The sequence below is a fragment of the Zootoca vivipara genome, chromosome 17 (genome assembly GCF_963506605.1).
Source record: "Zootoca vivipara chromosome 17, rZooViv1.1, whole genome shotgun sequence".
NCBI lineage: Eukaryota > Metazoa > Chordata > Lepidosauria > Squamata > Lacertidae > Zootoca > Zootoca vivipara.
The window spans coordinates 28,213,802-28,241,572 of record NC_083292.1 but is presented as its reverse complement, the minus strand read 5'-3'; the positions used below and the strand labels follow the sequence as shown (position 1 = coordinate 28,241,572).

At 45.8% G+C, this 27,771-nt stretch overlaps 1 protein-coding gene across 3 annotated transcripts; it reads right to left on the bottom strand.

The window, feature by feature from the left end:
- Window positions 1–22: 22 nt before the first annotated feature.
- Window positions 23–26,857, bottom strand: DPF2 (double PHD fingers 2). 3 transcript variants are annotated; one of them, XM_035097878.2, is made up of 12 exons: window positions 26,655–26,857; window positions 23,069–23,229; window positions 22,512–22,619; window positions 20,246–20,409; window positions 17,987–18,079; window positions 15,996–16,074; window positions 14,872–14,913; window positions 9,036–9,173; window positions 8,223–8,351; window positions 5,983–6,095; window positions 4,211–4,292; window positions 23–2,721 (listed from the first exon to the last, which is right to left on the bottom strand). In XM_035097878.2, exons 1-12 carry the CDS (start codon window positions 26,684–26,686, stop codon window positions 2,645–2,647), a joined length of 1,218 nt encoding a protein of 405 aa, XP_034953769.1. In that variant the 5' UTR covers window positions 26,687–26,857; the 3' UTR covers window positions 23–2,644. The 3 variants fall into 3 exon arrangements, with proteins under 3 accessions (XP_034953769.1, XP_034953771.1, XP_034953770.1); XM_035097880.2 differs by lacking the exon at window positions 26,655–26,857 and adding an exon at window positions 24,288–26,615; XM_035097879.2 differs by lacking the exon at window positions 14,872–14,913 and having other exon boundaries at window positions 26,655–26,851.
- Window positions 26,858–27,771: the final 914 nt, after the last annotated feature.

The window sequence follows — 27,771 nt, the reverse complement described above, 5'->3', positions numbered from 1 at the left end:
ACAAAAGACTGCAATAAAGTAATTAGTCCAAACAAGCCATTTTGGTGTTTATTCGGGTTGTGAGTTTTAAGACACGGGTGTGATGCTTTGAACAAGGGCATGCCCCCATCTGGGGTTGGGACAGCAACTCCCCCCCCAACGCAAGGTTTGCCCCCCCCACCCCTTCATTAACAGGCCGCCTCTACCTGTTCCCTCCTACCCAATCCCAACCAGCTATGGGAGAGAAATCAAGTGCAAGCTTAAAGAAGCCAAAATGGCTTCCCTGTGTGGGGTTGCGGCCCCCCAAGGGGATCCAGGGCTGTAAGTGCACAATGACTCCACCTCTCTTGACATCCCTTACAGACTCAACGGGGAGTCTGTGGACCTTTTTAATCCTGAAAGCCTCTAGTCCACATGGCATAGCGAATGAGGGCAGGGGTGGGTGGGTGAAAGCTTCCGTTTTGGTTCCCAAAGTGCCTCTTTCCCCTTCCAGAGGCCAAATACGGCCCCACCAAGACCCACCTTAGCTAGCAGGGTAGTGAGAACAAAGGCAAGGATGGCACCCTTCCTGCGGTTTGGCTGGGGGTGTGGCGTCCAACTTCCAGCAGCTCCGGCAGCCAGCAAGGCCAATGGGTCAGAGATTATGATGGGTGCCATAGCCCAACAACATATTTTGGGGGGGGGATCAGTTCCCCACCCCTGCCTTAGGGAAAGGCGAGGCAAGAGGCTGCAGTGCCCACTCACAGGATGGATGTTAACTCGGTGAGGCAAGCTATTCTAAAAAGAACCAGCCCCCTCTGCTTTGCCAGTCCCCCTGAGTCTTCATGTATTGCCTCTGCAAAGATGCGGGCAGAGAAGGGGGAGTGCATTTTGGGGGAGTGCAAGAGGATGTATGACTGGGGTAAGGGGCTTTGGAGGTAGGTATGAAGTCAATTTTTTAAAAAAACAGGCACATCATTAGTATATTACACAGAACCCTATTCCAGAGAAAAACACCTCTCCTCCCCAAATGGGGTGCCATACAAAACAAAGGGGGTTAGGGGGAAGACAGGTGGAAATTTCCAAGGAAGATTTTCAAAATGTCACTTCTTATTAAGGACCGATTCCTCCAGAGAGTGGGGGGTGGGGAGGTGAAGAAGGCAGCCAAAGGGGAAGGCAGGACGGATGCAGAAGAGAGCTTCCGTTCTTGAAAGGGAGGAGGCTTCCGCATGCTTGTTTACTTCTCCTTGGAGAGCAGCCCAAAGGTATAAGGGCTCGCCCTCCACCTGCAGACACGCACACAGAGAATGTGGGAAATCAGGACTCAGCAAATAGGCATCAAGTGAGGCTAGGGAAAGGAAACAAAGAAGTGACCCGCACAGGCAACCCCAGAGATCTGTGGCCAACGTCCCCAGAGAGGCACGTAGCACAGGGGGGAGACCAGGCAACTTTGGGAGGATTAACTCCTGCCAACAAGCCCTGCTCCGGGGAAGAAGGAGCTGCTGGCCCTCCATTCATCCACCTCCGAGCAACTCACCTATTCCTGTAGAGGCCCATATGGTGGGAGGAAGATACGAGGGGAAATGTAAAATGGTGCCAGGACTGGAAACGTTCCCCCGAGAATTAAAAACATACTAAAACCCACCATGGCACAGAAATGCTGTCAACACCCCATGGGTTAAGGGCTTGCAAAAGAGAGGTGGGGGGAAGTGCTGGAACCCTCTCTCTGCTCTAAAGAAGACTTTTCCCCCAATCCCAATTCCCCACCCCGACACAACCCCTGGTTAAAAATATATTTATATAGCCTTGTGTACGTGAAAACAAGGAAGGAGGCAATGGTGTTTCGTGTTAACAATGGGAGGGTTCTTTGGGTCAGGATCCAGCCTCCATCAGGACAAGGGGAAGCCTCAAAAGATCTTCCCTGACTGAGGTAAACGAAGTCACTTTGTTTTCGCACCTGCCTGAGCCAAGTCCTGGTCCACACTGTTGAAGGCCAAAGGTAGGTTTTCCATTGGACAGTGCCTTCCCAGGGTTCTCTCGGGTCTAGGAGGCTGCTCCAGACCAGAACCAGATCCACTTGTAATTATATCAGGGACAAAACCACTTTCTAATGGAGAGGGTGACCAAGGACTGGGAGGGAGCTTATAAGCCCTGTGAGTAGTATCAAGAGTCCTCATGGTGGTTTTGCGTTTTAAAAAAGTTTTTAAAATTGCTGGCTCTGCTTTCGGAGACATAGAAGCCTGCAGATCAGCTGTTGATTCAATAGCACAATGTTAGTGAGATGAGAAGGAGTCGCCTCCTCCCAGCAAGCCCAGTTCGGTCAGGATATATTTCTATATATATATATTTGTCCTTGAGTATTAAGGCCGTAGATATGATGATCTGTTTGGTGCTTCTCAGCCAGCCTGGAGGCAAGTGAGGAAAGGGCATGGAGAGTCCTCCCTCCCATGAGAGCAGGGAGAGAGAGAGAGAAAGAGAAGTTCTAAACCCAAAAACCGCTGTGCAGAGGAAAACGGAGAGAGCTGGCAGGGGCTGGATCCGACTGGTGAAGGAGACACTGACCAAGAGTGGGAGGCAGCATAGGAAAAAGACTAAACCAAGAAAGGGAAAAAGAGCCCGGCAAGGTAGTGGACAACTGGCGGTTCCTCTTTCAAGCTCCCTTTCTTCTCTGCTGCCCCAGCGCCCATCAGGAGGAGTTCTGGTTCTGATAGATGGAGGCTTTCTCCTTCAGCAAGTCCAGACACAGGTGACAGCTCCAGCTTCCTGCAACAGAAAAGAGGGGGGAGGGATAAGACATGTATTGCAGCAGTGGGAGAACCAGTGGCTCTCTGGAGGACGTTGGACATGAACTCCCAACAACCCCAACCAGCATGGCCAATCATTATGATGAACTGGAGTTGTAGCCCAGCAACATCTGGGAGGTGCCAGGTGACCTATCTTTGAGCTGCTGTTAAATTTGGGTGAGAGATGCTGCACAAGCAAGTCTTGTTCACTCCAAAAGTGATACGCTTTGTTCAAAAGTTCACTCAGTGATACTCTGAGAAGGGCCGCTCTCCCTGATCGTAAACTACAAGATGGGACATACTGAGAAAGGGGCTCCATTAAGTACTTGGTTATTTTAGCGTAATATCGAATTTATCCTGTGCTTATTAATTGCTGATTTTGCCCTTTTTGAATTTAATGATATGTTTTGAAACACGAAGTTGTTCCAAATGGTGTATGTTCTGATAATAAGTTAATGTTTATTGTGAGCCACCAAGGTCACAGTGGAAAAGCAACATATAAGCAAACTAAACTTAAGCATAGCAGACAGTGGTGCACACAAGAGTGTCATTTTGTCCACCTCCTTGTTTACAGGTATGTGACTTGTCCTCTCTGGAGTATGTGGGATGCATTATAGCTACACTAGACACACACACTGTACACCAGCAGAACTTGACGCCACATCAGAGGTGTCAGGGATGAGAACCAGAATCTTCCATGAGTGAAATGTGTGCTCCGCCCCAAACCTACAGCTCCTTCTACTGGTCTTACAGTAGACAGGCAGTCTGTGGGCCTTGACCAACTAGGCCTCGGAAAAGGCTGAGCTGTGACCTGCGACTCAAAAGAAGTGATGTAAAGATTAAACAGGCGATTTAAGATTAACACAGGCTACCTTTGGCTGTGGGCCTGTTGCCGGAAGCATCTTTTCAAAATCCCAAGTCAGCGCCTGCTCAGGAAATGAGTCAGCAAACTGCCTGCTACAAGTCACCAGCGTTTTGCCATGTCATGCTACATGCAAACTTTTTCTTTTATATAATTGGCACGCTAAGGTAGGTTTAAAATCCCAAAGCATAAAAAAAGAAAAATCCTATTTGATTTGTTATGCAGAATGAGGCCCAGAAGGAAATTTTCTTCTTCTTCTTTTACTCAATTTAAATTGCAGGCCAGTTAATTACAAAACAGGTAAGCAAGCAGTGCAGAGCATCCTTTTATTCTATGCCCCCAAATAGGATGTTGCCTTATACAGAGTCCACCGAGCTCAGCAATATCTACACTGACCGGCAGCAGCTCTCCAGGGTTTCAGGCAGGGGTTTCTCTCTCCCAGCCTTACCTGGAGACACCAGAAATTGAACCAGGGCTTTTTGTCTACAAAGCAGTCACTCTTTATCACTGAACTATGGCCTCCAGGATTACCACTGCAAAAACCAGGAGAAACTCAAATTCGCACAAAGGTGGGAAGAGGCAAACGGGGAAGCAGAGAAGTACTCACCTTCCGGTGGTTCTGACATGGGCGGAGTGAGGCAGTACATATGGTAGCCACGGTCACAATCATCACAGAAGAGCAGCTGGTCCTAAGCAGGATGGAGAATGAGGAAAAGCCAGAAAAAAGGAGAACGCAAATTATTCCACTTCTTTTCAGAAAGGGAGAAAATCTGCCCTCTGCCCCTAAAAATCAAGCCGTTACAGTTTAATCTATCAAATTTATATCCCACCTTTGCTCCAAGGAACTTAGAGAGGAATGCCTGCCGCTGCCACCCTTCAGCCTCATGACAACCATGGGAAATAGAGATGGGGAACTATAGGCCTGGGGAATGGATGTGGCCCTCCAGGTCGTACTATCTGGCCCTCAGCACTCTCCCCCAGACGAAGCCCCTAAATGACTTTGCTTTGCACCTTCCTTGCAATCTTTTTCCTGGCTGGGAGGTACCCTTGAAATGAGGGGCGCGTGTAGAAAGCAGTCTACTGTTTTTTTTTCCAAAAAGGTTACATTGTTTGCTCCAACCACTTTGGCCTATGACCCCACCTGCCACCAGGCTTTTAATGAGATGATTTTGTTCTGCTGGAAGTGTGCTTCCTGAGACTGTAACTGGGGGGGGGGGTCCTATGAGAATGTTACAGTTCTGCACGAATTGGTGTAGTGTGGTACCTCTGGTTAAGAACTTAATTCGTTCCGGAGGTCCGTTCTTAACCTGAAACTGTTCTTAACCTGAAGCACCACTTTAGCTAATGGGGCCTCCTGCCACCGCCGCGCTGCCGGAGCACGATTTCTGTTCTCATCCTGAAGCAAAGTTCTTAATCTGAGGTACTATTTCTGGGTTAGCGGAGTTTGTAACCTAAAGTGTTTGTAACCCAAGGTACCACTGTAATATGTTTAAATTTCCAGATGCAAATTGTTTAGAGACAATTTAAAATCTAAATCTAATACAGGCGTCGGCAACCTTTCCTGCCCGTGGCCCGGAGGATTCCCACGGACTATCGTCCGTGGGCTGGACATAGGCCGCACAGGCACAGAAGCCATTTCCGGTGGTGCTGCGGACATTTTGGAAATGGGCAGCCAGCACCGAAAATCGCTTCTATGCAGCCGCAGACATGCGCAGAAGCGATTTCTGGCGCTGCGGACATTTTGGAAATTGGCAGCGCAGCATCAGAAATCGCTTCTGCGCGTGTCCACGGCCGCGCAGTAGCGATTTCCGGTGCTGGATGCCCATTTCCAAAATGTCCGCAGCGCCAGAAATCGCTTCTGCGGCTGTGTAGACGCGATTTTCGGCGCTGCTCGGCGAGTTCCCGTGCCACACTGCGCCGGTTTACCGCCACGCGCAGGGGACTTGCCAAGCAGGTGGCTCGGTTCACGGCATAGCTGCCAAGTTTCCCCTTTTCTCGCGAGGAAGCCTATTCAGCATAAGGGAATTTCCCTTTGAAAAAGGGAGAACTTGGCAGCTATGGTTCACGGGTGGCCCGTGGGCCGGATAAACGGCCTCCATGGGCCAGAGGTTGTCGATGCCTGATCCAATAAATAAATAAATACCTTGTTTTATGGATTTGTGGCAGCCTGCCTGGGGTCACGTGACAAAGGGTGGGATAGAGGTTTGGGGTTGCCTCAAAGGTTATTAGAGCAGCCCAGGAAGAGGAACAGCAATGAAGGTGGCAAGGAGAGAGGGAGATGTTGATAGCGACAAGGAGGGACATTCATGATGAAAGGACACAGGGAGAAGGGATTCAGTCATGCAAAGGGCAGGGGCAGGAGAGAGAAGGGGTACTCACATCGTTCTCAGAGGTGCCACAGATGTTACAGCACTTGCACTCAATACACTGCCAGCGGTAGGTCTTCACCGCCGCCATCATAACTGGTGTGAACTGAAGGCATGAAGGGTGCCCTGGTGGGGAGAGACAGTGGGGCAGGCATTAAGACAGGAATGTTGTGTGGGCACCTCAGCAATTGAATAAACAAAGACATCGCACCTCTTCATCACATTTGCCGCTTGTCTTTTCTCCAAAGAAAACCAGGTTGGCAAGCGTTTTGACAGGAAGAGGGAAAGCGCTACTGAATTTTAATCTCACAACGTTCACATAAGACCAAACAACAGAATATTGTAATTACTTTTGGAATGGCAAACAAAGAATGAAGAGGTTAAGGCAGTTATTATGATACACTGGGCTAGAGACTTTAGATATAATATTCAAATGTCATATTGGGAAAAATTATGGAAGGAAGAAATTAAATTTACTGCATGCTACTTGTTGAAAGAAAGTATTATGAAACTGATGTATCGTTGGTATTTGACGCTGAGTAAAACTGCAAAAATGTATAAAACGAGCTCAAATTTATGTTGGAAATGTAAGGGAATAGAGGTTACTTTTTACCATATGTGGTGGTTATGTGATAAAGTTAAAGACTTCTGGGAGATGATTTACAATGAGTTAAAGAAAATGTTTAAGAATACATTTAAAAAAAAAACAGAAGGCTTTTTATTAGGTATTATAGGTAAAGAGATACTGAGAGGAGATAAGCAATTATTTCTGTATGCAACAACAGCAGCGAGAGTACTACTAGCCCAGAAATGGAAGCAAAAAGAAGTGCCATTGAAAGAGGAATGGCAGGTGAAACTGATGGACTATGCGAAATTGACAGGAAAGATCTGAAACCAGGAAGATCAAGTATTTTTAAAGGTCTGGAATAAATTCTTACTTTATTTAAAAGATCACTCTAAAATTTTAAAGTCACTGACAGGAATGTGAAGATACTTTAATGTAAAATTACTTGTTATTTATATAATTATTTGGAAAACGTAAACGATGCAATTAATTATGGGACATGGAGGGAAGTCCAAGAGGTCAAAAGAGCCTAATAAATAGAGATGAAAAATTATTATTGTAAAGATGTAAAAAATGTGGAAAATCAGTAAAAAAAAATATAAAAAACAAAAAACAACAGACTACCCCCCCCCCCAAAAAAATGCCACTATCCGTGTATTGGACAACTTCGTCCAATACATGGAAAAATACGGTAGTTCTGGGTTTGGTCCAACACAAAAAGGCTAATGGCCACTGGCAGGTCTCTCCTGTTTCATGACTGTGTCCAACCCCCTTTTAACAAGGGGATTCAGGAGTGGCTAAGCCAAGATTCCAACACTTCAATCTTATGTTAGTCTTATATATCTGTGTGCAACTCAAGAGTAAACCCACTGAAATGATGACTTTTAGTCAAAACTCATGATCATTGATTCCAAGGGCTCTACCCTGCATAGGACTTAGCTGGATACAACCCTTGGTAGCTGTCTTAATCCATGAGGAAGATGTACTCCCCCTAGCAGCAGAAGATGGCCAAATGAGCCAATGAGGGGCAGTCAAAGCCTCTGTTGGGGCACTGACAGATGGGAAACGCACAAGCTCCTTGACAAAGATGCCAGTCTTGAAGCTTCAGAAACTGGTGTTAGGCTTAACATTGATTGGCACACCATTGGTACACCAATGTGGTCAATAGCATTGGGGCATGGGGCAAACACAATCCCTATTTATTTTATAACGTATGGCAAATGTTCATTGAACACATAAACTGTTCAGATTGCAGCAGGAATCAGTTCCAACACTCATGGGAAAATGTGGTGTGATCTTTTAGAGTAATCAAATGAAACTTTATTACATACTATGACAAAAGTCTGTAATTTTATCCGGACAAGTTGCTTGTTGTTTACTGTTGCAACAACTGTTTTCTCTAAATGTATCTTCTGTACCATGAAATTGTTTTTAAAAAATTGGTGTTGTTTTTTAAAAATAAATGCAGCTTCAGGAGGCAGCTGTAAGAGCATGCCTCCTGAGCCTACTTCATTTCTCTTGTTTAGATTCTTTTTGAAAAGGTTGTTCTTGGGACCAAAACCAACAAGCACGGGAAGGTGCAGGTGGGAAGGATCAGGAGTGGGATGCAAAGCAAACCCACAAAACCTACGTAGGACACCCATGTTCTTGGCAGGATCTGGCCCCACTGCTCCCCCTAGTTCATATACCTGATCGTCCACAGTCAGAACATGAAACCAGCTCTTCGGGTTGCCCTGTTTTCTTATTGATCTTGGAGTCTCCAAGGCAGAAGTCGCAGTAATTGTTGGGCAAGGCCAAGCCATCCGGACCTTTCTTGGCTATTGGAAAAGGGTGTTTTAATCAATGACAAGACAGTCAAAACAGAGCCCGCCTCCCCTCACTCCACCCAGACCTAGGGGGAGTTTATTATTTTTAAACTGCAGCCCAGCTTCTCTCAAAGGAAAGGGAAGGGGTGACCACAAGAGAAAAGCTTCTTGTGTGCATTCTCAAAAGCACTGTCCCATTGCCATTACAGGATACAGGCTATAGCATTACGGTGTTTCCTGCTTGGCAGGGGGTTGGACTGGATGGCCCTTGTGGTCTCTTCCAATTCTATGATTCTATGATTTCATCCTGCTGATCATTTTATGCTCACCCTGTATTCACAGCCTACTTAAAGAGAACAGCTGGCTCATACCTATGGCTCGGACATACAGTACGTAGGTCCATCCCTTCAGTCCTGGTTGTGATGGTTCCATATGCAGCTGCTCAAAGCACAGCAGGCTTGGTCACTTGCTAGCACATGCCACCATTCTGGCTGAAACTGACTCCCTTAGCCCTTCAATTGGCTCATAGAAATCCCAACATCACAACAAGACAGTTAAGTGTGGGACTCGCACTAGGTCTATCCTTTTTTCCAGGGCAAATCTTGAGATCCAATTTAAGCTGAGGTAGAGGAGAACTGTTACATAAAGAGATCTTAAAGTTTAGAAAAGCCCCAGAAGGAGGAAGAAGACACTTACATTTCTGCTCCTCAGATCTCTGTGATACAGGCGTGGGGGGCTGCGAGTCTTCCTTGTCTTCCCCCTCTTCCTCAGCCAGGTGGGAGTGCGCATAGTGGTAACTCAGCCCAGGACGGTTCTTGTAACGCTTCCCACAGACTGAACAGGAAGAAAATTTTAAGGCAGACAAGACACAGGTTTGAGCTTCCCATCCCCAGAGGGGCTGTCTTCCTCCCCCTTCCTTTCGCAACAAAATTATCCCATTCTCAGACAATCTTTATCCCCTTCTCTCTCCCCCCCCACTCCAAAAAGCCCACACCGCCCATCCCCTAAATGGGCTACTGTGTCAACCTGCACAAATCTCAAAACAAGGGAGGGGGAAATATTTGCTGTTGCTCAGCACCAGAACCAGTTTTCTAAACACAGTGGTAAGTTCATGTTGTAGCACCCTTTGCGACCAGCACTCAGAATGCTCTCAAAGAATCTCCACCCCACCCCGCAACCAAACAGTAGAGGTGATAGCACACAATTGTGTATGTCTAGCACTCCAAGTAATTGAAGACTCTTAACATGCACAGCACATGTTTCTGGCCCTCATGAAAGAACAACCTGAAACCCTGTTTGTCTGGTTTCAGAAAGGGAAAAGCTAAGAGCAGATTTCTAGTGGCCAGCTTTTAGTTGCCCTGCACGGCTCTTCAGCCTTGCTGCAAGTCCACTCTTCCCCAATTGCCACCCCACCATTCCTCCACCTTCCACCCTCAAGTCCTTGGCAAAGAGAAAAGAGCAATTTGTTTGAAGATCTGGCTCTAATTCAGAATTGCATTATGGATATATAAAGGAGAGCAGGGATTAATACCCGCAGCTCAGCAACCTAGGCTGAACCACCAAAACAGCGTGCTCCAGATTTGGAAGTAGCTAAGACACAGAAACAAGGAAGTGAGCCATATATATCAAGGAACACTGCTTTGGGGGGGGGGACACGCTGGGGCTGGACATACACAAACTCACAATCTCCCATAAACACTCCAGGTCTAATCAAGTTCTGATTTGGGGGAGGGAGACAAATGTTTTCTAAAACGCATTAAGTCCAGCAAGTCTTTTGCACAGCGACTGGAAAGCCAATTTGCAGGGGAAAAGTAATGGCTCTCTTAAGGGCTGTGTAAACACAGCTGATTAAGTAGGGAGCCTGTGCTGGCAGGCTCCCTCCACAGAGGCAGTGGTTGCTATATGCTGCTTCCAAGGAGGCTCAACATAGCTTACAAAAAAAAGCCCACTTTGTGGAGCAGTTGCAGGAGGAGAAAAAACAACCTCCGTCCTCTTTCCTTGGGCTGTGGTTCCAAAGTAGCTCTCCTCTCTCTCTCTCTCTCTCTCTCTCTCTCTCTCTCTCTCTCTCTCTCTCTCTCTCACACACACACACACACACACACACACACACACACACACAGTGCAATGTTCATGAAATACTGGGTTGTATCCATATTAGTCATGCTCAACAGTAGCTGAGCCATTAATTTCCAATTGCGTCTTCTCTAAGGAGAACTTAGATGGATACAACCCATTGCGTGCTTTTCTCTCACCACCAACAGCCCAGAGCCACGTATCTGGGATTAAGGATCGGGATACTTGAGATAGCCAACAAATCTCAGTTAAAAATAAATAAGTCCCAAGTTCAATCCTGCAGCCCACTTGCTCATGGCACCAGAAAATGGAGGCAAGGCTGAATATACTCTGCAAATTTGCTTCATTCCGATGTTTTCCTTTGCAGAACCGACTCTTGGTTTTCGTTAATAAAAACAATAAAATTAAAATAAGTTAGTTCTTAAGACTTGCATAAATGTAAGAACATAGGAACCTGGCGACAGGCCAAAGGCCCATTCAAGCCAACAGGGACCAGCCAGATCCCTATGGGAAGCCTTTAAGCAGGGCCCGACTGCACCCACGTTTTCCTCGCGATTCCCAGCAAATGGGATTCAGAGGCATACACTGCCTCCAACAGAGGAAGGAGAACATATTCATTGTGGCTAATAGCCACTAATAGTCTGACCTTCCATGAATTGATCTAATCCTCTTATAAAGTCATCTTAAGTTGGTGGCCATCACTGCCTCTGGTGGGAGCAAATTCCGTAGTTCAACTATGCCCTGTGTGAAGGACTTCCTTTGTCTGGCCTTAAAATCAAATATTCAGCTTCATCGGATGCTCCTGAGTTTCAGCGCTTTAAGAAAAAGAAAGATCACTCTATAGGATTCAAATGAAGGGCTGGGCAGGATTGCCAGGGGACAGCGGTTACCCTAGTGCACAGGTGTCAAACACAAGGCCCGGGGGCCAAATCTGGCCCGCCAGACCTCGTCATGTGGCCCGCCGAGCGCCCCAGCCAACGGGACCCAGCAGCGGGACCTTGCTGCTGAAGCGCCGCGCCGACAAAGCGCCGACAAACAGCTGGGGCCCGGGGGGGGGTAGAAAGGCGGCCGGAGCAGCGCCGCACGGAGAGTCCCGAGCCTCTGCGACGCAGCAGTGCTCTGTAGCACTTTGAATCCTCCTCCTGCCACGGCTCGGCGCCTGGAAACGGCTGCTGCTGCTGCTGCTGAAGCACAGACAAAGCACCCAGCAGCGCCACTTTATTCTGACTATGTTTCTGCTTTCAGAGCTAGTTATTACTTACATTATTACAAAAAAAAAGTAATAATTGAATGCAGTGACAATAATTTATGATAATAAAGAGTGGACACATAGTCCTACAGATACAACAGGCCCTTTGAGGGTGACCAAACTGCTGATGCGGCCCCCGATGAATTTGAGTTTAGACACCCCTGCCCTAGTGGGTCTTTTCTGCTCAGAGTTGTGAGCAAACATTCCCAGAATAGCACAATCCTGCCATTCCACAACTTCTTCAGCAAGCTTGGAGGGCTCTGCCACATGAGGGTTGTGCCTGAGGTTAGCAGTTTGAGCTGCTGCCCTGCCTTTGCCCGGAGCCCTTTCCTCCTCTGGTTGGCTAATTCCAAGGGAAGGGAGGGGTAAAATCAGGCTGCTCTGCTTAACAATTCAAAGGCTAACAAATGTAAGAGCCTTCCCATCAGCCCCAGGAAGAATGACCAATGACCATGGATGATGGGGGGAGGGGGCGTAGTTCAGGAACATCGAACCAATGGATTTAAATTACAAGGAGATTCTGACTAAACATTAGGAAGAACTTCCTGGCAGTAAGAGCTGTTTGAGAGGAGAATAGACTCCCTTGGAAGGTGGTAAAAACCCCTTGGGGTCCCTTCCCACTCTACAATTCTATGATAACAGTTACAGGACCTGGTATTATTATTAATAATAATAATAATTAATTATATACTGCCCTTAATCTAAGGATCACAGGGGTGGAAGGAGTAATAGTCAAACAACACCTAGAGACCCAAAGCTGAGGAAGAATGACATAGTAGATCATGCAGGTTTTTGTGTATTTGCACTGTGTCAAAATACAACTAGAGAAAAAATGATGGTATGAAGCCGATTATTGGGTACAGGCTTCTTTAATACCACAAAAATTACTCTAGATTTATTTTAAAAATTACTCTAGATTTATTTTAAAAAAACCCAATAAATCAACGCAAAATATAAATATAAAATCATTCTCAGAAGCCTGCAGCAATACTTGAGGTACCTTTCCCCCATGATGCTTAAATGCTTTAAAAACCAGAATGAAACATTAAACTGAAACATAACTGGTTGGGGTTGTGGCCAAAGGTGGCATTGGCCCTTGGTTCAGGTGGCTATAAGAAGGAGCAAGAGTCCAAAGGGCAGAGAAAACTGAAGACTCAGGGCTTAGCCTATCATTAACAGAGCTTATAAAATTCCAAGGCCTTTTGGACCCTGGGACTGTGTTAATACATTACCTAGATCTGGAAGGAACAACTTGGCTGCCTAGCACGTCTATCAACAGCTATCCAGGATGGGAAGAACTCAGCCTATGTGCCAGGGATAGGGGAACCTGACAGGGCCTCCAGGTGTTGCAAGGCTCCAACTCCCATTATCCCTGGCCACTGACCTTGCTGGCTGGGGTGGATGGGAGTTGGAGTCCAGCATATATTGAGGGACAGAGGTTCCTCATCCCTGCTATACACCAAAGCCCTTGCAGATCAACCACAGAGTGCTGCTAGCAAAGATTGCAAAAAGGTGGCCTGCAGTTCCAAAACTGTCAGGTGACTCATGCAAGCGAGTCAAACCAGAAGTCACAGGAGAAAGCAAAAATACACAACAGTTTCACTAGCCAACATCCATTCCCCCAAGCAAAATCCAGCATCTTCTCAAGGAAACTAGATATTAGACACAACTCTGCAGCACTCAACAACATCCTGCAGTGCAAAGTTGTAAATAGCCTGGTCACCCAGGGAAAATCAGAGCATGCCAAGTTTACAAAAAAGGCTCTTATTTCTACCCACCTACCCTTTCAGGCCAGAAATAACAGCCATGGGCATGTGTGGGCATGTGGGGGTATTTGTGAGCTGCTTATTTTTGTGGCCTTTAAGGCTATACTCCTGATGTGGCAGATCCTGTTGCCCTGGGAGCAACAGGAAGCAAGCACTCAAAGTCACATACAGAGGTTAAAAAACAACAACAAACACCTCTCTTTCTGACCTCAGTGGGTCAGAACCAAAGGACAAATTTCTGTGACTGCAGGAGTGAAGAGAAGGCTACTCTAGCCTTTGTCACTAGCCAGACATCAGGGCCATGTATAAGTCTCCCCCCACTTTTCCAAGAAGGGGATCGGACAAAGAGAAGATCCACCAGAGAAGAAGCAATTTCAAGACACTTGCTTTCCTCCTCCAAACATCTGGAATGACTACAAAGGCAAAGATGAAGGACATCCTGGCCCATCACCAGCCTAAGGGCTACTAGATAACTGCATCACTTCCTTTTCAGTAAAAAAATATCAGGCAGGGAACATCATCCCAGTCCCACAAGAATTTAAATTCCTGGTAGCAACTCACTACTTCATTCTAGGTCAGGCAAATCCATCTCCCTTCTACCCATTTCCCCTTGAGTCTCTTGTCCTTTTAGGCACAATCCTAACCCTACTTCTCTAGGAGGAAGTAGTAATGAATCAACTGGTCTTGCTTCTAAGTGGACATGGATAGGATTGTGCTATTAAATAAGCCTGAGTGCAAAGACAGATTTATTTTTGTTCATGTATGCCAGGGGTGAGCAGACAGGCTTGAGGAATATACTTGGTGGTGGTGGTGGTGGTTTTACTAGGTCCACCAATCAGAACACCTGCACAGTAGCTGGGCAGACACACTCTCAAGATTTAAAGAACAGGGTGCCGCTTATGAGCACACGATGAGTCCAGGAATGTGTGGTCAGTAGCACAGCTAAGCTCACAAGTCCATTGATATAAAAACCTGCTCCCCGTATCTTTTTCAGCAACCTAATTTGGGGCTGGAGGGGAGGGGAAAGCTTTTTCATTTGTTACTGCTAGACAATAGGAAGTAAGAACCCTTTTCCAATCTACTGCAAAACATCCTGATGTACTTTCTTCCCAACTCAATGCACAGGACCTTACAATAACAATGCTTATTGAATTTTAATTGCTATGAGCTACTGAGGGAAATATCTATTTATACAAATTTCCAGACAAAAAATTATCACCTTTCCCACAGCAACTTGGAGAGACTCAGGCCAAAAAGCTGGGTGCTAACCCTATTAGGACACACACTAAATATAAACCTGAACTGCATTATCATATGAGGGAAGGGGTTTTTTGTGCCCTGCATCAAAAGACCTGCTTTTTAAAAAAGAAGAGTTTTTAAAACTAACATTTCAGAAGAACAAAGTCAGGAGGAAATAAATAGCAAGACAGAGAGAATGGACTACCTCGGTCAGGAGGTTTCGAGGTATGCTTTTGTTTGTAACTATCTGAAATACAGAAAGAGAATAATGAGAGAAAAGGTGAAAACACTCTATAGGTCACACACATAACATGCACACAGTAAAGCTATATACAACAATTAAAAGGGAGAAAAAGAAAAATGTTTACTGGTGTTATTTTAAAGTAAAAAGGGGGAGTATAAAATTCTTACAGGACAGTAAAAGGAGAAGAGAAAGAAAAGTAATTTCAAAAACTCATTGTTTGCAATTTTGAAAATTCTGGCCAATTGCCCCCCACCTTTTACGTTAATAACCAGGTTTGCACGGGCGTTCATTTCCAGATTGGCACACAGGGAGCAGCTCTAAAGAACAGAAAAGTCATGCAATATGGAACTGGCAAAGGCAGCCACACGCAGCAGGGCTGGTCCCCTAGCTTGGGAGTCTGCACACAAACACAGCCCCCAATGGACCGGTAAAGCAATACCAAGGTCTATACAAGTCTTGGGATCTGCCAGAGGAAGGCAGGGCTGGAGCACTGCGGCTGAGCACCTGCTTTGCATCCATGAAGCCCTGGCTCAATCCCCAATGTCTCCAGTTTAGAGGACCAATGGTGGCAGGGCTAAGACCCTGCATGGACGAGACTGGGTTAGTCTGCCAAGTCTGTCCCAAAGGAGATGAGAACATTGGTAAAGTTATCTCCTATTGGTCCAACTTGAGCTGGTGCAGAAGTATGTAATTTTGTGCGCTTTCACAGAACTCTTCACCAGCCAGAATGAAACGCGCTGTGAAACAGGAAAATTTGCACACCGGGCAAATAAAAAGCATCATTTTATCAGCCTAAGATCTCATCAGAGGCAACTGCCCATACCCACAGGAGACTTCGGATAGTGCCAGACCTCCAACGCTCCCAAACTAGACAAGTAATATAACAGCCTCCAAGAAGCTTGAATAAAAAGCAAGGGACCAAGGACAAGTAGGAAGCTGACGCAGCCCCTCTTTCAAAGAAGCTTTGACCTCTGCATCCTCCGTTCACCCACCCTCCCCACCACACCGTCCTCCTATCTAGGAAAAGCAAAGGTGTTCTGCTCACGGCAGCTGCGTCCCACAGCACGGCTCGCCTTCTTACTCACTGTCACAGGCATACGGTTTGTCTCGGTCTTCCAAAATGGCTGCATCCAGCTTTTTCCGGGCGCTCCCAACTCCTTTGCCCTAGGAACCCAGAGAGGAGGATGTCATGAGCATGGGAAAGAATGCCTCACCCAACAATCCCTCACCGAAAGAACATTGACGTGACATAAAGTGGGAGCTGAAACCCATCAAGTAGCTGTTAAGGAGGCCTGCAGGAAAGTTAAGCAGATTCAGTGCCACAAGATGAGGCAAGGGCAATTAACAAATTCATGGCAAATGAGCTGTTATTCATAAAAGGATCTGAGTAATGCCAGTTGCTGGGGTTGGAGGAGAGAGAGAGAGATGCCTGGCCACACTGGGAAACATGATACAGACTAGGTGGTCTATGCCAGCCTTCCCCAACCTATCACCCTTCAGACCACATATCCTGGACTGAAACTCCCAATGGGTGTTGGGAGTTGTAGTCTACATCTAGAGACTGTACATTGGGGAAGACCGGGTGTGATAGAAAATATAGTCCAGAATATCTGGAGGGCACCACGCTGCAGGAAGACCAATGAACATATAATCTAGCAAGGAATAATAATAATAATATTAATATTAATAATAATAACAACAACTACTACTAGTACTACTGCTGGACAGTTCTTGTGGGTCCAAGGAATTCAAAAACACTTTCAAGCCCTTTATAAGACTATTAAATTAGCTGATTTATCCATGGGCAAGAACAGTATTATAGTATGATCTGAAGACAGTGACCCCACCATTATTTAGGTCTATGAGACAGGGGATAATCACAGATGCCACACTGAACTCTTCCCCCACTCCCAACAGCTCAACTGTTAGATCCGTCATGAAGAAAAACATATGTGGTTCCCACCACGACTGCTAAATGTTTTCTCTAGATTGCAGCCATGGTGTACACCAGGCATCCCCAGACTTCGGCCCCTCCAGATGTTTTGGACTACAATTCCCATCTTCCCCGACCATTAGCTAGGGATCATGGGAGTTGTAGGCCAAAACATCTGGAGGGCCGCAGTTTGGGGATGCCTGGTGTACACCATGCATTTATGTGATGCATCATTATGTACATACAGTATAATGACCTTCAGAGGGGGGAAATCACACGTATTCTCTTTCTCAAGTAACACAGCCATCACCAAGATCCTTTAAGGGAACAGTTGCAATTGTCCTTTTCAGGGCTGAAGTCTTAACCTTTAAAACATATTGTCTTTCAATATGTTTTCACCACTAGAATAGGGTAGGACAGTTCTTTCAGTAAATCAAAAAGCCAAGCAGAGGAAGGCAGTCATGCTAATGAAGTGCTGCAGTCGATGAGCTCATCTGGCAATATTTTAAAAGACAGTCCACTACTGCCCCACAGTGGCACATGCTTTGAATGATTTTATTTTCAAATTTCTTCTTCCATTTCATTATTATTCATATGACAGCCAATATTGTGCCAAGCAATTATAGCCCCAGAATCCCCCCTTCCCCCGCAAGGATAAATCATCCCTTTCCTTTAGTACTTACAATTACCTTGTGTTTTTGGTGTTCTAGCAATTTCAACCTTTTAGCCTTGGGGAATGGGGGCAGGAGAGAGTGTCCATGCATGTTTTTCCCAGGGACATCAAGGTTTTTAAAACTACAGAAAGGCAGACTGAGAAATACTTGGACAGGGATGGAGAAGCTGTGGCCTTCCAGATGTTTCTGGACTTCAGTTCCCATCAGCCACAGAAAGGATGGGATGATGGATACTATAGCACAAAGACATCTGGAAGACCACATGTTTTCCCCATGCCGTTCTCACTAGTCTTTACAATCATGGAGTGTTCATTCCTTTCCAGCACCCACCATATTTTGGGACATCCATAGAATTTTCTTGCCTGCCACTGCCATAGAGCCCGTGCTCCTTTCAACTCCATGCAGGCTCAAAGCGTACACTGAATCAAGACTGAGCAAGCATTACTGAGCCCCAGTATGTGAGTTGTACCTTGGCCTTGCCTTTGCCCCGGCGTTTTGGCGTGTCTTCTTCGTAGTCCTCATCATCTAGATCATCCAAGAAATCATCAGGTTCCAGGATCCGCTAGAACAGAGAAGCAAGACTACTGTAGAGAAAACAAACATATTCAAAAAGACAAGAGGGGTGGACAGAAAACTTGAAAGTCTGGCTAAGAAGCACCCCCTCAAATGCATTCTAGTTAGACCAATGGCAGTGACCACCTAATAGTTTCATTTGCACTGCAGAGCTTTCAGGTAACATTAAAAACTGTCTTAAGGACATAAGAGAAGCCCTGTTGGATCAGAGCAAAAGCCTATTCCCAGATGTGGGGAACCTCTGGCCCTCCAGATGTTGCTGAACTACAACTCTCATCCCCACGAGTTATATTTCAGCAACATCTGGAGGGCAAACATCCTATGAGTCCAGCACATTGTTTCAACCAGATATCTATGGGGAACTGAGAAGCTGGGCATGGACTCTTACTGTTGTTCCCTAGCACGATACTAAGGAGGCATGATGCCTCTGAGCCTAACCAGCGACTGAAAACCTGTGGTCCTTCAAATGTCACTGGACTCCAACTCAGATGAGCCCCGAACAAGGAGGATTATGGGAGCTGTAGTCCAACAACAGCTGTAGGGCCACAGGTTCTCCCTTCATTATCAACACATACAGCCATCATGACAAGTAGTTAGTGACAGACTCATCTTTTAGTAATTTGTTGAATCTCCTAAACTATCCATTTAGGGCCACCTACACATCTTGCACAGGCAGATTTCATAGGATTTCTGTAAAGAAGCACTTCCTGCTCTCTGTCCTGAATCTTCCAGTTGGTTAGAGCATGGTGCTGATAACACCAAGGTTGCAGGTCCGATCCCTGTATGCAGCTGCTATATACTCCTGCACTGCAGGGGGTTGGACTAGATGATCCATCAGGGTCCCATCCAACTCCACAATTCTACCTTTCAGCTTTATCAGATGACCCTGGGTCATGGCATTAACAAGTCTTCTATATCTGCTTTCTTCACGTCATATATAATTTTATTTGTCGCTACATTTATATCCTACCTCTCTGTCAGGGATTCTTTAGCTGTGATTCCTGCATTGCATGGGGTTGGACTTCACTAGATGATCCTTGGGGATCCCTTCCAATTATACAGTTCTTTGATTCTATGAAAACGCCTGGGCTCAAAAAAGCGCATTTCATGCCCACATCAGTAAGTGCTCTTTCTCCCTTTTCTCTCTCTCTTTTTCTCTATTGCTCTCTCTCACACACACATCCTGTCTTCCTGGATGCTGGAAGACAAGCTACAGCATTCCATCTTCAGCTGCCTTACTAGGCTATTAGAGTTGATCCTGGGAAGCAGCCAGTGTGTATTATGACATTCAGTATCTCAGCAAGCCAAAAAACTTGATGAAAACCAGAAAGTGTCATTGCACCACCTCCTCCTCCCTGTTCGCTCCACCCCCACCCCCACGCCAGCATGGCTTTTGCAAAATAAGACTGGCTTTCATTTCACACTAAATTCCACTCTGGTTCATTTTTATTTTATTTTTAAAGGAAGCTCTTGCAATCCAAACCAATAGTTTGGAGTAAAAGGGTGGAATTGGGAACAAATAAAGCTGAAGAAACTGGAGCAAGGGAACAACAGATGAGACCTTGGGCTGGGCTGAGAGAAGCATGCCTAGCACCACAGTAGAACAAAACACTGGTCCATGAAATGATTTTTCTGGCAATGAGGATCTTTGAGACAGAAGCAGTCTGACAAGCTGAAAGGACACTACCAGCAGGGGTACGGCTGTGCACTCCTCAGCTACTACACAGACGCAAAAAAAGAGACTCTCAGCTCTCTCCATCTTCTGCATTTGAAGCAGGTTTTGAGCCCTTATGTCTGTGGGGAGAAGCTGGTGAAACAGCAAGGGGTGGTGGGATCAGCAGTACTTCCAGAAGTCATGGGCTAGGAGCTAAAGCTCCACACAGCTCCTTGTTCTGGTGTAAGCTGGATTTAAGTGCTCAAACCTCACCAACCATTTGTGCACTTGTTAAAAATATGAACAATTTATTCATGTAGCAAACTTCTGTTTTTCTGGGTACAAAAACCAGGTCTCCATGGTGCAAGATTTCTATCCGTTCTGTAGTTAAAGGCAAGGACAGCAGAGGAGAGGTAGAAAGAAGCTGCAAGGAGCCGTTCATATGTTACCATGGAGCCCCCTTTCGAAACAGAGTCGATGCTACCCTCTGCCTGCCATTACCTTCCGCGCGCGACTATTGGCAACAGGAAACTCGCCGAGGCTGTCTTCGTCAGTACGAGGATCAGGCAGACTGCGCTTCTCAAGAGAGTCCGTCCTCAAAAGGGCCTCCAGGCTGCTGCCATCCTGAGAGATCAAACCCTCTTTCTTTAGGGTCTGCTCAGTGTCTACAGAAGTAACATCCAGAGGGTTGGCTGTGTTATGTACTTAAATTTGTATCCTGTCCCTCCTCCCAGAGAAGCCCAGGGTGATAAACACCAAATGTTTAAACTATACTATTTAAAATAAAAGAACACATTTAAAACAATGTTAAAACATCTAAAAACATTTTAAAGCAATCACATATGCTCACAGTCACTAATTTCAAGGTTGCCATGGTCAATATCTGTCAGCCATCAAATACTTGGGTAAATAGGAATGACTTTAAATTTCTCCAGGAAGTCAGTAAGGAGCAAGACACACTCAATCACACCAGGTAGAGAATTCTCCAAACCAAGAGCTGACTAAGGGCCTCTGCTGGCCATTGCTAAAACTGCCACCCACATCACCAAAAGAGAAGGACTGGAGGTTCCAATACATGGTGGAAGGAAAGAACGCACTGGACGAGGGATTGTGAACCTCAAGTTAAGGAAGCAGAGCCCACTGCGGAACAAAGCCTCTGAAACATCTCCCCTGTGAGGAAAGGTTGCAACATTTCGTTGACCAACTTTAGTTGACCAACAAGGTGAATAAGAGGCAACATGGTAGAAAAATATAAAATTATGTGTGTCAGGGAGGTGGATACAGAGGGGTTTTTTAAAGCAAAAAAAAAGAACAAGCATAAGGCAGAGAGATGAAAGAACATATTTGGGTGAAGGCAGGGCCTGAAACTGAAAGAGAAATCAAAAGGGAGGATGCTATAGCGAACAATATAGTCACATGCCGCTGCTACCACCACCCCTTAGGCAAATGAGAGGACACAACTCACTATGTAGATGCCTCACATAGAATTGGGCTTGCTTCAGGCTATGTGATTGGTGTGTCTTTTTCATGAAGATCAAAGACCAAGTGATCCCATTGGTCCGACTAGTCAGAACTGTGTACATATGCATTGGAAAGGATGGGGCAGGAAGTGGAGTATTGGGCTCTGCTGCTCAAAGGCACTCTGTGCACTTTTGGAAAGTGGCCGCCAAATGCTCAGTCTCTCATCGCATCCCCAACAACCTCAGGCCAGCTTTTGGTGGGGTGGGCAGGGGTAGCAGCAACTACAATTTCTGGCTTGGCCAGCAAGGCTAGACAAAAACCTTGATTCATGCATGTAAAGGCCCTCCTGTCCCTGGCCACAAGATACTTGGCCCAAGCAGAAAACTTAACAGCCAATACAAACAACTGTTATCACCTGTGGCCCTCCAGAAGTGGAATCTTAGAACCAGCCACAGCAGAAGGAAGGGAAGGGAAGAAATTCCCAAGCTGGAGGGGCTCCATTGCTCTGCCTTCCAGCTTAGGAAAAATTTCCTCTTCTCCTGTGTTTTGCCAAAATGTGAGCATTCCTGGAGAAACCTAAAATCCGATGTAAATGTGCTACCAAGTGTGAATCTCATGAAAAGTCAGCATGTCAGGAGTGTAATTGCAATTCTTATTCCTGACCCGTTAAAAGAACTTTAATATTTGCCTTGATTTGGGATGTGGAACTTGTGGCTCTTCAGGTGTTCCTGAACTATAACTCCCATCACCCCTGACCATAGGCTATGCTCAATGCAGCTGAGAAATGTTGGAGTCCAACAACAGAATGCAAGCCAAAACAGTTCATCAAGACAGTATATCAAGACTTTAATAAGTTCTCATGTGGTAATAGAACAGCGGTGGGTACCCTGTGGTCCTCCAGATGACCACTGAACTACAGCTTCCATCATCTGTGGCCATTGGCCATGCTGACTGGGGCTGATTAAAGGTTTAGTTCCACAAGTTCTGGTGGGCCACTCGTTAGCCACCCCTGCATTAGAAATGTGATGGGATAAATGGGGAAAGGGGTAGCCTTTGAATAATATAAGACTCAAAGACTTCCAATGGTTACTAAAATCAAAACAGGAATTTACCTGGAAAGTTAGAGATGCTGATAATGATGCTCCTGAAAGCACAGTTGTGTCGGTGGTGCAACTCACCCTGGCAGGAGAGGTTCTCCCTAATCAATTTGCTATGGGGTACAGACCCATCCCCAATCCCTAGGAAAAACTAATTTGACCCCAAATGAAGTCCCAGCAGCAGCTCAGAAAGAAAGGAAAATATGTACCTGGCTTAATGGAAGGGAAGGAAAGCCTTGGATCCTCAGGAGGGTGAGCACGACGTTTTTTCCGCCAGCGCCGAGCCGGGTAGGAATAGAGCTGGCCAGATGCCAAACCTTCCAATAAAAAAAGCAAACCAGGACAGGAAAGGAGGAAAAAGCGTAAGATTATCAGTGCAATGCAGCCTTTTCAAAGCTCTAGCCTTGAGCACTTCCCCAACAACCCTCACTTCAGGAATTAACACAGCACAACCATTCCTTACAATCCATCCTAGTTTGCCGCTAATCCGCACAGTTGATATGGACCAATAAATAAAGGACTATGCAGTATATGCAGATAGGCTCCCTGAAATGAGTAAAGATATTTCCATGAAGGAAAAAGAAGAGACCTACCTCTCCCCACCCACCCACTCCTCAGGTGAGCTGTCAAATAACAGGTGCAGTGCCTTATCAAAAACAAGCAAATATGCTGCCGACTCCAAAGTGTTACAAACTGCAGCCCAAAGAAGAAAACCACACCGTGCCCCTAAACTTCAAGTTTTCACAACATCATATGTGTATCCAACCTGGCCCCCTGTGCCGCTTCTCCATCCAGATGTAGCAGTTACTCTGCGCCACTCCAGTCTGCGAGTCCAGAAATGGCAATCGGACACTTCTCTCAGCACACAGTCGGGCATTGTAGTTGTGGCACTGCTCCATCGCGTCCTTATAATATTGTTCGCCAAGGCTGGTGGGAGGCAAAAGCAAGCATGCGTTAGAACATGGGTGTGCCAACTTCAGGCTTGATAGATCCACTTTGTTCTTAAAGTGGATGCACAAACCAGCCATTTGCAATTAAGGAGCAAGGTGCCTCTTAAACATATACTCAGCGCATAAATTTGCTTTCAGGACCAGAACTGATCCACTCCTGGGCGAATTTAAAAGAGGATTAAACTGATGAGAGGAACATAAGTAAAAACACAACCCTGAGATTAAGAGTCTCGTGCTCTACCAACTGATTGACTGCATCACACAAAGAGAAATCTAGGAAGCTGGATCTTCCCACAGGGATCTCTTTGGAAAGCTGAAGTGCACACGAGAGTGAGGATCCTCAGGCTAAACACCACAGCTAATTCCTTCCAGTAGCACCTTAGAGACCAACTAAGTTTGTCATTGGTATGAGCTTTTGTGTGCATGCATACTTCTTCAGGTATTTGTTTCGACTACGTCAGGCTACCTACCTGTAACCACAGCTAATAATTGCAACAATGTTGAACTGGGGGTGCAGAAAGTACTTCACTTTTGTTATACTTTAATTTTAAGGTGTCAGGATCAAAATTCTGATTACAAAGCTGAATTTAAGCTTCCCTTCTTGGAACAAAAAAGAGGCATCTGTAGAGCTAGCTTTTTATATTACCACATCTCATTTTCAATCTATTACAATCATAGAAGAAAGAAAATGCCCAATTCTATTCAATAATCCCATTAGCGAAGACTCAGATGAAGAGTTCTCAGAGCGAAGCAGAAAGGGGGGGGGAATACATCGTTTGCAATTATATTCTTGTTCTTTAAAAATCTGTGGTGTGGCAGCAATGAAGTTTCCTTAATTGAGCAGCCTATAATTACAGTAATTTTAGTGTTTCAATCTCGCCACATAAAGTAGCTGAGGGAAGGGAATAGAAACTGGTGGGCATCAGCTTGCTTGGGCGGGGGGGATTTAATATCTTTGCTGCCGGAGGAAAAGCAGTTTGTTGGGGGGAGTGGAGGGATGAAAGAGAAAATTAGGTAATTAAATTGCAAGTCCACCTTGTTTACAATGTTTTATAATCCTCTTGGCGCTCTATCATCAGTTGAAGCAGCTTTGTGAAATTTAGAGGATGCAAATCAGGACAGAAAATTGCCACAACCCAGGAAACAGCTTCAACTGGCCAGCTGAACTATGTGAGGGTAGCCGATGGGAACGTCCCCTTCATGCGAAGACAGGCTCTGGCGGATTAAGTCAACAAGACCAATAGTGGGCCCAGTGGTCAAGAAGGTGGTTTCTGCAGGAGCTGTAGAGGGAAGTGAGGAGCAGTTGGGGCTCATCAACCTGGAAAGGTAGCCCACCTAGGAGAAGGAAAACTCTGATCCAAAACCTCCGCTGCCTTGTGGGGTATCTTCAGGGCAAGAAAAGGCTAAGGAGTGGAGTACCTAAGACTGTTGGATGGCACTTTCTATGCCTCCTTCCAGCAGCTCCTGCAGCCAAGCCGGTGCCAAACAAATTGCTCTGCTTTCCTTTGGACCACATCAGCGAGGCCATGGAGGGGAGAGGGTTGTCATCTGGGCAGCCCAGGACCTCCATACACACTGTCCAGGCTAGTGCCAAGAGAGGTCACTTTAGAGCTGCCAATGCAGCAGTCTGACTTTACTCTCAGAGGCGCACTCCTTTGTCTCTCGAGATAGATGGATGCCAACAACAACATAATTGCAAGAATGTATCATGTAGAATCTTCAGGTACCAGCATCTCGTATGCCAGGGGTTGCCAACATGGTGCCCCTCTGGGGACAATTCCTACCACCCCTGACCATTGGCTATGCTGGCTAGGGCTGATGAGAGCTGGAGTCCAGAGCAACATCCAGAGGGCACCACACCTGGAACCTGGGTCCACCCTACAGCCATTACTTCTTGATATCCAATACCAGTCAAGTATAGCCAAAGATGCCATCTTAAAATTCTACAACAGCTCAGAAGCTTAGCTTTTCTTATGTGAAAAGCAGGCCCATCACTTTTTCTCCATTCAAGAGCAACAGAGCAATGGCCCATCCATTTGGACTTCTGCCCACCTCCCATTAGCAGTCCTGACCATTATGGGTCATGCTTCCTCTTTCCATCCTGCCTCTTTGGGGCAGGAATTCAATTCATTCTCTCCCCCACCCAAAAACTTCTTTTAAACTCTTGCACGGAGGTGGGTCTTTGTGCTCTTCACTCCAGCCTCTCCTCCTAACGTACTGGGCAAGCAACTTTCATCTCTTCACTTGTTATTCCAACCCCTGGAACTTGCCCCTGACATTGCGAGGGGGGAATCTGTTTCTCTCTAGCACAAGGACGAGGTACCTTTTGCCATCCAGATGTTATTGGACACATCAGCCCCAGCCAAGCATGGTCAGGGATGATGGGAGTCGTAGTCCGGCAGGGTCACAGGTTGCCCATCCCTGCCCTAGCTTCTCTAGCCACCCTACCTCTTTGCTAGCTAGAATCTCTTGCCACCCTTCATCTCCCATATAAAGAAGAGGAAGAGAAGGCTGTGTTGTGTTTAAACTGTGCCCCCATCACATTTTATTTCTGGAGATCTGAATTGAGTGGGTGGTAGATCTATATATTATGTTCTCGTCTTAAATCCATTTCACTCCCCCACCCCAATTTTCTTCTGGATTCTGATAGAAAGTGGGGAGGAACTCATTCTTACCCCCAGGACTGGAATCCTACTTTTCAAGAGTGATTTTTTCCTACTCCCCCCCCCCACTCCATTTTAAAGACTTTTTTTAAGAGTATGAGATAGTCTCTCTTGACACCTCTTAAAAATCCACTCCACCTCCACCCCACACACACTTTTTTGAGGGACCACCTGGTGTATTTCCCCCCCTTTTCCCCACACCCCGTTTTTCTTTCACAATTACTGTTTGTGTAATGGGGGGGAAGCATGCGGTAAAAGGACCATTTTTCTCATCATTCCCCATTTTCTTTGGGACTTTATGGAAAGTGGGGGGGGGTTCCCTGCTCTTTTCTCCTCCCCCGTGGCGGCTGTACTTCACCTCCCTCTTTTTATTTTTATTTTTTGAGCAGCCTTTTATTTTTCTCATTCCAATCCCCCACCCCAAAATTTGGGATATTTCAAGGCCGGGTGTCCTCTTTTCCACCCACTTTTAAAAATCTGAGACGAAGGCACTCTCCCCTCTCCTCATCCGGCCTCCACCCATAGAAAGGGAGTTAATTTTTTTATTTATAAAAACTTCAGCCCTGAACAATAAAAAGAGCCAACAGCTGCCCCCTCGCCTCCTATTCCGCCCCCAAGTCCACCCCGATAACAGAATGGTCTCTCCTACGACCCTCCTACGAGCATTTCTCGGAGATTCGGGCTGTACCATTAGAACCAAACAGGGGAGGGGAGGGGGGAGAACGAGAGTTGCACTCACAGCTTCACCACATTCTGTACCACCGCCGCCATCTTCCCCTCTGCCGCCTGGGGCCGCGGGGTACTTAAGTGCGCATGTACCACCGGCCGTTCGAGCTCACCAGGGCGACTTCCATAAGCATCTCACTCAGTTCCACGGCATGGCGCATGCGCCCCGCTGCCACCATCTTTGGCGCATGCGTAATTTTAAAAAAAACTTAATCCTCCCACGCTCTTCCCGCCGGCCCTGCTGTCAAATATCACGAAGGCGCACGCGTAGAGAAGACAAGAAAGACTTGCCAGTGACGCCACCAACGGTGACTATTTATCTATATTGCGCAGGCGCAATGGAAAAACCCTCCCTCATAGGGGAAATAAATTTCGCGGTCAAAGAGTCAGCAGTCGACGACGCATGCCTGAATCTGGAAAAAATTGGCGGGAAAACCATGCTGGTTGACGAGGGAACTAAAATAAACAATTCAACCATAGCTGCCAAGTTATCCCTTTTTTTAAGGGATTTTCCCTTATGCTGAATAGGCTTCCTCGCGAGAAACGGGAAAACTTGGCAGCTATGAATTCAACTAAAAATGCAAGATAGTGGCTGTCTTGGGCCAGATATTAATCTGTACAATTACATTTAATGTTTTGTTCATATCGTTCATATATGTTTAGGGAAGCTTTTAATGTTTAATAGATTATTGTATTTTTATATTTTGTTGTAAGCCGCCCAGAGTGGCTGAGGAAACCCAGCCAAATGAGTGGGGTATAAATAAGAAATTATTATTATTATTATTATTATTATTATTACTTTTTATTATCATTTTTCAAATTTCTTTACTGCCTTTCATCAGAGGATTACAGTGTGATATATTTAAAATATATAAACTCATAAATAGATAACATAGCAACAAACAAAAACAATAAACCCCACCTTGGCATAAGGGTCAATTTGTTAAAATTATGTGTCGACACACATAATTAGTTGGTCTCTAAGGTGCTACTGGAAGGAATTTTTTTATGTTGATGCGTTAACGCTTGTTAATAATATTTTAAAAGAGAGAGAGACATGTTGACCAGGATTCTTGTTAATAAGGTATTTATTTAATAATAGTTCAGTCTGCAAAACAGTCCCCTACAAC

What these genes read in the sequence shown, in the direction of transcription:
- DPF2 (XM_035097878.2), bottom strand. Translation starts at nt 26,686, where the DNA reads ATGGCGGCGGTGGTACAGAATGTGGTGAAGCT. An exon ending in CAAACCGTATGCCTGTGACA is followed by an intron (nt 14,914 to 15,995) that starts GTGAGTAAGAAG and finishes TCTGTATTTCAG; the next exon opens with ATAGTTACAAACAAAAGCAT. An exon ending in CATGTCAGAACCACCGGAAG is followed by an intron (nt 2,722 to 4,210) that starts GTGAGTACTTCT and finishes TTTCTGTTGCAG; the next exon opens with GAAGCTGGAGCTGTCACCTG.